General features: G+C 37.0%; 3 protein-coding genes across 5 annotated transcripts; 1 reads left to right on the top strand and 2 right to left on the bottom strand.

The window, feature by feature from the left end:
* The first annotated feature begins 675 nt into the window (after positions 1 to 675).
* On the top strand, positions 676 to 2794 carry LOC116171031 (NADH dehydrogenase [ubiquinone] flavoprotein 1, mitochondrial-like). The gene is made up of 7 exons (XM_031487671.1): positions 676 to 774; positions 902 to 1126; positions 1177 to 1469; positions 1591 to 1821; positions 1871 to 2103; positions 2150 to 2322; positions 2368 to 2794. Exons 1-7 carry the CDS (start codon positions 726 to 728, stop codon positions 2595 to 2597), a joined length of 1434 nt encoding a protein of 477 aa, XP_031343531.1. The 5' UTR covers positions 676 to 725; the 3' UTR covers positions 2598 to 2794.
* Positions 2795 to 3117: 323 nt separating this feature from the next.
* Positions 3118 to 4914, bottom strand: LOC116171032 (activating signal cointegrator 1 complex subunit 1-like). Of its 3 annotated transcripts, none has more exons than XM_031487673.1 (6): positions 4660 to 4914; positions 4493 to 4571; positions 4185 to 4443; positions 3979 to 4139; positions 3753 to 3928; positions 3118 to 3473 (listed from the first exon to the last, which is right to left on the bottom strand). In XM_031487673.1, the coding sequence occupies exons 1-6, from the start codon at positions 4775 to 4777 to the stop codon at positions 3214 to 3216; spliced, it is 1053 nt and encodes a 350-aa protein (XP_031343533.1). In that variant the 5' UTR covers positions 4778 to 4914; the 3' UTR covers positions 3118 to 3213. The 3 variants fall into 3 exon arrangements, with proteins under 3 accessions (XP_031343533.1, XP_031343532.1, XP_031343534.1); XM_031487672.1 differs by having other exon boundaries at positions 4493 to 4586; positions 4660 to 4913; XM_031487674.1 differs by having other exon boundaries at positions 4493 to 4614; positions 4660 to 4912.
* Positions 4915 to 6928: 2014 nt separating this feature from the next.
* On the bottom strand, positions 6929 to 8339 carry LOC116172032 (immunoglobulin-binding protein 1-like). The gene is made up of 2 exons (XM_031489125.1): positions 8167 to 8339; positions 6929 to 8113 (listed from the first exon to the last, which is right to left on the bottom strand). Exons 1-2 carry the CDS (start codon positions 8299 to 8301, stop codon positions 7196 to 7198), a joined length of 1053 nt encoding a protein of 350 aa, XP_031344985.1. The 5' UTR covers positions 8302 to 8339; the 3' UTR covers positions 6929 to 7195.

The raw sequence follows: 8339 nt of genomic DNA, 5'->3' as shown, positions 1-8339 counted from the left end.
CTTTCTCAAGTTGATGGCGCCTTGATATCGTTCTAGAAAGTTCGCTACAGTCCTTTTAATATACTTTAGCATTGTTGTCAGTTAATTACTGTTAGTACATAAAAAAGATGCTGTCGCAGTTACTACCAAATACCTTGAGATTAAGATTATTACCATAATAATAAAACTGCATTGCTGTAAGATTCAATAATTCGGGTTATCTGTAGAAAACGTACTAAATAACGTAAAATAACGTCAAGGAGTTATGTTTGACGTTTCTGATACATAACAGAGCTGATTGTTTCGTGCGGTCTGAATGATACAGAAAATGTTGAGACACTCTGTATAAATGTTCATAAGCTGTAGAAATATGGAAGAATGAATTATGTCAACAGATTTGTAACATTTAAAAATTAATAAATCACTGAAATGCTCTCGTCAATTTTTACCCAACAAACAAATTACAAATAAGTCAATAGAAAAGTCTGACAAGAATTTTGTATAAGATGCGATAGTTATATTTCTTTAAATTAATTATTATAATTCAAAATTCATATAGTACCACAATTTGATGTAAGTGGCAGCACCACTTTGGGTGTGAAAAAACACACCCGCGCACAAGATCTATTTTTTTGAGTGTGTAAAACCTGCATTAGCAGTAAACGCTGGTTAGTGCAAAATATGCAAACAAAAAATCCCTGCTCAACAGTGCAATTGACAGTTCGACACACGAATGTCAACCGAAAATGGCAAATGTTTTAATACGGTTTAGTTATTTAACAAAAAATCAAATCGGTAAGCACTTAGCCTACTTGTATTGAATAAAAATTGTTAAATATTTGTGTATGCAAACAGAAAACTAGCTCCCCGAAATAATGTTGGTTATGATTATATAATTCTTATTTATTTTCCTCTTTTCCAGGTGCATTGGGTCCTATTTCTTGCAGTCATGTGCAGCATTACTCAACACCACCCCCAGGCACTCCGCCTGCCCAAACCAAAACAAAGTTCGGCCCGCTTGCCGACCAAGATCGCATCTTCACAAATTTGTACGGCACTCACGACTGGAGATTGAAAGGTGCACTCAAACGTGGAGATTGGTACAAAACAAAGGAAATGATATGTAAAGGAGCCGACTGGATTATAAGTACGTTAGCATGTTGTAATAACTTGCCAATTAGTTTTGCCGTGTTTCAGATGAAATTAAGGTGTCCGGTCTGCGAGGGAGAGGAGGCGCCGGTTTTCCGTCCGGTATGAAGTGGTCATTTATGGTGAAGCCGGGTGATGGACGTCCTAAATATTTAGTGATTAATGCGGACGAAGGTGAACCGGGAACATGTAAAGATCGCGATATTATGAGGCACGATCCGCATAAACTAGTGGAAGGTTGTTTATTGGCGGGCAGTGCTATGGGTGCTAAGGCTGCTTACATATATATCAGAGGAGAGTTTTACAACGAAGCCTCTAATATGCAAGTAGCAATTGCGGAAGTAAGTTGTTGATTTCTCAGCATTGTTTTCCTGTGGTATCGAAATGTAGGTGTGAAGGTGTCACTATCAACTTCTGATACCACAATCTTATAATGTATACTCAACAAAATTATGATTTTAGGCATATCAAGCTGGCCTGCTTGGAAAAAATGCTTGTGGTTCTGGATACGATTTTGATGTTTTTATGCACCGAGGTGCCGGTGCTTACATTTGTGGGGAGGAAACAGCCCTTATCGAATCACTCGAAGGTAAGCAAGGCAAACCTCGTCTGAAACCACCATTTCCCGCAGATGTGGGAGTATTCGGCTGTCCCACGACTGTAACCAATGTTGAAACAGTAGCTGTGGCACCTGTAAGTTTGGTATCGCCACCTGTTGTTAACTCCAAAGTATGCTTTATAGACAATATTAAGAAGGGGAGGAGCATGGTTTGCGTCATTTGGGCGTACCCGTAATTCGGGTACGAAACTATTCAACATCTCGGGTCATATAGTGAATCCCTGTACGGTCGAGGAGGAAATGAGTATACCTCTTCGAGAACTAATCGAAAAACATGCCGGTGGTGTTACTGGCGGATGGGACAATTTGCTAGCGATAATTCCTGGTGGTTCCTCAACACCGCTTATCCCCAAAAGGTGAAGATAATTTCATTTGGCACTCGTCAAAATAATTGCATTGTAGTGTTTGCGACGATGCCATAATGGATTTCGATGGGCTCGTTGCATGTCAAACAAGTTTGGGAACGGCAGCTATCATTGTCATGAACAAACAGACAGATATTGTAAAGGCGATTGCTAGGTTGATTATGTTTTATAAGCACGAATCATGTGGGCAATGCACACCGTGCCGTGAAGGTAAAGGCCAGATTTGTGTTGCAGAAACTTAAATGAAGTTTTTAGGAATTAGTTGGATGAATAAAATGATGTACAGATTTGTTGATGGGAATGCAAGACCAGATGAAATTGACATGTTATGGGAACTTAGTAAACAAATAGAAGGACACACTATATGCGCCTTGGGCGATGGAGCTGCGTGGCCAGTTCAAGGACTTATAAGACATTTTAGGCCCGAGCTAGAGATGAGAATGGAAAAATTCCATCAACAAAACCAACAAAAGATGTCTAATTAGGGAATTGAACAATGTTTTATTACAGTTTGTGAAGATTAATAGTTCAATATACTATGTAAATTAAAATGACGGATTTTGTTATGTATTCGATTATATTGTTTTTTATTTAATAGTTGCTTGTAGCAATTCTAGTGATCAGTTTTGTCTTTGTAATATTTAAGTATGTTGTAAATAAAACATTTGATCTTTGCTGGCTACGAGCATAGAATATTTCTAGTAAATTTAATTTAAAATGGGCAACTCAAATAGATTTAAAAGTAACTCCACTCCTTTCCCATTTCTGAAAAATATTCTGATGTCTTACATAAAGTACATGAAATACATAATTGTTAATTAGCCGGACCTTCTCCAGCCCATAAGTTATCCAAGGTTCTGAATACGGAACCTTAAACCAGGGGTTGGAACCCATATGAAATATAAGTACCTATTAAAATTGTTTCTCATATGTGCACGTCATTCTTTATGTAACTGATGTAAATAAAACTGCCACTAAAACAAGCATGTTATAGCAAAGAATATATAATAATTACTCTTTGGTTATAGTTTATTGCCCATATAAAAATATAATAACAAAAACTATCAAACTACCCACATATAACTTCACAAAATACACATCTTAAAATCTAATTACAGACAGTGGGGCGTAAAATCCATCTTCTCCCTTAGATGACATGCACGAAAGGTGAATGGAATCCAAAACTTTTTCTCCAAAATAAAAATCTTTATATTTCTCAATAATGCTGGTAGCATTAAATGGTATCCGTTTTGTGGGCCATCTCGACCTTTTTGGTGTGTTTTGTGCAGATTTACTTCTGTACTTGGTATTCATAAGTGTTACGTGTAATCTAACATTGTCAGTATATTGGATCAGTAGCCCTACAAATAGGCGAAATTATTAGCTGTTTTAAATAATTATGATAATAACAGTCTCGCTTTTTTGCTATTCGCGCAATTGTCGCAGGGGCACTGGCTCCAAACACATGTCACTGGCACTAATCTATTTAGACGCCTATTGTTCCCCCACAGACAAACTCCAGGCTCATTTTTAGAGGTCGTAATAGGACCCTATTAGACTATTAGAAATTAGTCAGATACATTTAACAGTAACATGAAAAACAGGCCCTTAAAGCGAGTTTTATTTCTACACATATTTACCACGATTGTAGAAGTAATCAGAAATAGCATTAGCCAGCTTTTGCAGGACTTCTTCATTGTTATCTTGCACAATCTTTGCATTTGCATATAACACGTTCACTTTCGAGTGATTGTCATTCATGCAATCAATTCCAGCCACGTGTACTTTTAAGGGAGTTTCACTGCTTAAGAAAGTGCTATAAAGAGACAAGCCATTAAAGATAAATGAATAAAATAAATATCTCACTCTAAAACTTCAGTTTTGCAATCATTTAAGGCCTTGACAGCCTCCTCTTTCTCTGACGGACTTAATAAAACAAACACACAAATTGTTAAATGTAATTTGAGTGGCGATTGGAAAACACTGTCCTCCACACCTTCTATAGGACCAGCACTCAGTATTGCATCCTAAACACTGCGTGTAAATATTCAGTTAATCATCATAATCTCTACTTTAAATTGCTGAAAGTTTCTTTGTACTTCTTCACTATTTACAGGAATCGATATAAATTGAGCAGCAGGTTGTTTATTACGTATTTCGGCAACAATGCTTTGTACTGTCCGTCGAGCATTCACCACATCATCAGCACAGTCTCCGCTTATAGTCATACTGCCGTCATCCCTTTGTGGTGTGCGAATAACGGTGCGTGTATCTACCTCTATTTTCCTTCGGCTTAAGTAAGGGAAATTGTTTAAACCAACATAATAAACACTATAAACTCTCTTTCGTTAATACCATGCTCATTGTAACATTTACTTACGGTGGTAAGCAAAAACTTGTAGTGAAACGGTTATCCATCTCTGTTAAAATGAAGTTATGCTCTTGCTGTAGGTTCAAATCTGTTACAACAGAATCTATGCAGAACAGAAACATTTAAGCAAGCTATTCTTAATGTTTGGAAGGCAGTATAATTAATGTATAATATACCTGAATTGGTTGGCAAATTACGATTAAAGGCTGTTCTTGTTTCAAACTTAGGTATACTAAAGGCAGTTCCATCGATCCACATCTTTATGGGTTTCGTTGAACGATTTATTTTACCCATGCTGTGAAAATTAGTTGAAAAAATCACGTAAAGCTTTGAAAACCAAAATTCCAAACGAAAAATATAAAAACTGATAAATAAAGATAAGTGTCATCTTTGCTATAAATAAATCAATAAGTAGGTCCAAGATCCACCTTGAGTTGGTCCAATGCCCTACAGCAGGTGGCTAAAGCAGAGAATCTTTGATTTAGCGTGATGTGATCCACGGTTGCATACATGCACGTTCACAGTTAAACGGCACTAAAATGAACATAAAATTTTAGTCCTAGAATATTCTCGAGGCGTCATCTAGTCTGTTTAAATGCGTGTAACGCAGGTCGCAATGCTTTCGGGTTGAAATTTGGTAGGTTGTCTTCATGTAGATCTGGAAGTCTATTGGGTATTGTTGATCTCTGGAACTTTATATTGTTTGCAGTCAATATTGAAGAACACGTTACCATTGAGTATTTAAACAATGACATTAACGAGTATTCGCGATTTTCGGATCAAATGTGATCTCATAAGTCAGGCCCGCCGGCAAGGGGGGGCCAGGGAGTGTCCGCCAACCTCCTCTGGCCCTGGATTTATAACTTCAGATAAAACAAATTCGGCAAAATGTTTAAATTTTACAATATCGTATGGGATGTAATGGAAAATTTTACGTTTTTTTAAAAATTTATTTCATTTCTAGAATAGTGAATTGACTTAAAGTTTTTGACCCTCTCTACATTTTTTCTGGCGGTGGCCCTGTCATAAGTCATATTATTGAGCGCAATTAAATCATTCTGCAAAGAAAAACGGAAAATTCCGATTTCTTCCGAAGATATGCCAAAAAAAAACCGAAATTTTCCGATTTTGTTTTTTTTAACCCAAAATCGTCTTGAAACCTTCATGTTTGTGCCTACTTTCTGTCAGGAAATTTGAGCTTCCATGACAGAGACAGAGCAGACTACGTTTCCTGCCGCTTGTCACTTTACCGACCGCACCTGTCACTTTACCGGCCGCACCGTCACTTTCCCGGCCGAATTTGTGACATTTCTAATGTCTACAATGACTCCTGTCATCGCTGACAGATTGACATTAATCAAAGGTTTTATATACAAAACTCGTCAGTAAAATGACATTACTTGACTCGGAAAGGGCCTCGCACTTCAATATTTCCTCACCAGTAATGTGTTATTTTCCTGACTTTTATGTAAAAATCTATTCTGATGTTATTGAACAGATACAAAAAAATTTAAACAAAACACTTTCTCATTGCCTCTTTTTGAGCTCTACAAGACAGTGTTGAGAGATTTTCAATACAACGGAGAACCTCATCAACTTTATTTTTTTATATGGCACGTAAAAAGAAGTAAAAAAGTGTTTTGAGTAGCGTTTTTATTACGAATACAATGGATGGTACACAAAAAAGAGAGTGTTGGTCTCAACAGGATGGTTCACCAGCGCACAGTGCTTCAAATCGTGCTAGAATGCCTATCGGACCAATTTTTCCAGTTTCAATTTGTCCGATCTGTATTCTCGCACGATTATGGCATTGTGGGCGGTCCTTGTACGACTGCCACCTTTACATGCCCTCCGAAACGTGGTAGTCAGTAGTCTGTACCACTAAAAACTGGCAAGTTGTGGGATTTGAACTCACCACCTGTGAGATTAGAGTCAGAGTCTTAAACCGAAATTTATTTCTGAGCATACTTGCGCAGTTTTTCAAATGTTTAATATAATCAATGGATTTTTGTATGTATTAAAAAGTGCTACTGTCAAGATTTCAGAAAGATCAATTCGCAAATAAGAAATCTACTTCTGCGCATCTTTTTTATGTTTAATATAACGGATCGACTTGTCTTTATGAAATGGTATATTTTTCAGTTTTGCAAATTAAGTTTGCACACGCGTTTGTTAGATATGCCTCTCATACTCCAGTATGAAACCCAACACAAGCAAGTTTTCCTGCCACCAGGTAAAATAAGAATTATTATTTAATTGTATATAAATATTGTTTAGCAGTCAAAAAAATAATGTTTTATAATTCCCCCTCTAACACAAAATAAACGTCTTAGTAAGATTTAGGATAAATTCCCCCTCCCCCTCTGGCTTTCTTACATCAGGAAAATTCAAAGTATTTCCAAAGGATTGTCTGCAGGTTATGTTGGAGAGAATAAACTACAAGAGTCAACATGCATTCTAAATGATCTTTCCTTTTGCTACTTTTACATAATAAACGATCAGGAAAATTCAAAATGAACTAACACCTAATCTTAACATTGTAAACAGTTTTGAATTTACAGACCCTTTCTTATAAAGATGTACACACAGTTATTAGAGTGTCACCGACCATGCAAAATATTACACCCCATGTAGGAAAACGTACACAATACATACAGCTTCGTACAGGTACCTTTTAAATTTATCTATTAATCTGTCTCTGTCGCAGAACATTTAACTACGATTCATACGGTTACCCCATCCCCGACGGTGTTCATCCTTAAATTCGTCTCTCCGTCGCAGCCGTGCAAGCTCATCCTCGTCATCTTGCTCAACTTTCTTTTCGGCTTCCGCTGCCTCGTGTTCATCTCTCAGTGCAATATCGTCAGGGGTGGCGTTTTGAAGGCAGAAAGGTTTTTCGCTAGCTACACTAGGATCAGGAAATATTCCATCGGCGACACGCTTTTCGTAAAATTCCTGCACCGACATCACGGGTAATGAAGGATAACCTGCTCCGAAAACCGCTTTCTGCACACTGTCACGAGTGATAATCACCGGCTTTAGTGGAGGAGGTGGTGGTCTTTTAGGTTTCGGCTGATCCTCTTTAACCATATTAGCACGGATCTCTAAGATTTGCTTCTCGGCTTCTATACAGCTTAACTCATCGACTGCTTCGAATATAAACAATTTGATCATGGTAAGAAAATATTCGCGTTTCGAATCTTCATCCGCATTTGCCAAATTTTTTTTCAAATCTTCCAATTTAGACTTCAATTCCTTTTGTTCTTTAAATCTCTGGATTTTCTGTGCCCTTGTAATCACAAAAGTTTTAATCGTATCTGCATCTGGCACTTTAGAATCACACAAACTTAAATTTTTCATGGCGGGTTCGTCTTGTTTCAACTCGTGTAATCCATAGTCACTGCACCTCTGAAGAAAGTCTTTGTAATACACTTCGGAAACTTGGGTGATATCATTTCGATCTCTAGAAGTGAGTTTCAAACATAATGCCCCTAAAAGAGCGGGTAATAACATGTATTGTAAATCTTCTGTGGCTATTTCATCGACACTTTCGTTTGAACTAAACATTCCAGCCAGTGATACAAGGCGAGTTGCATTTTCAAATATATGTATAGCTTTTTTAATATTGGACTGTAAGAAATGTAAAAATTAAATAAATAAGCTTAAAGAAATAAAACCCTTACCTGCACCAAAGGGCTATTTGTAGGCTCATCAATTTTTCCTAAATTGTTATACAAATCTAAACCTTCTTGAAACATTGAGGCAAGAGTTTGTAAATCTGATTCAGAATTGCCTGTGGAAGATTCGTTGCTTGCCATTTTCGTTATAATTTTAATTTTTCGTCTTTAATTATGAC

The sequence above is a fragment of the Photinus pyralis genome, unplaced genomic scaffold (genome assembly GCF_008802855.1).
Source record: "Photinus pyralis isolate 1611_PpyrPB1 unplaced genomic scaffold, Ppyr1.3 Ppyr1.4_LG5, whole genome shotgun sequence".
Taxonomy (NCBI): domain Eukaryota; kingdom Metazoa; phylum Arthropoda; class Insecta; order Coleoptera; family Lampyridae; genus Photinus; species Photinus pyralis.
Note: the sequence above shows the minus strand (reverse complement) of the source record. Positions and strands in the feature narration are given on the sequence as shown.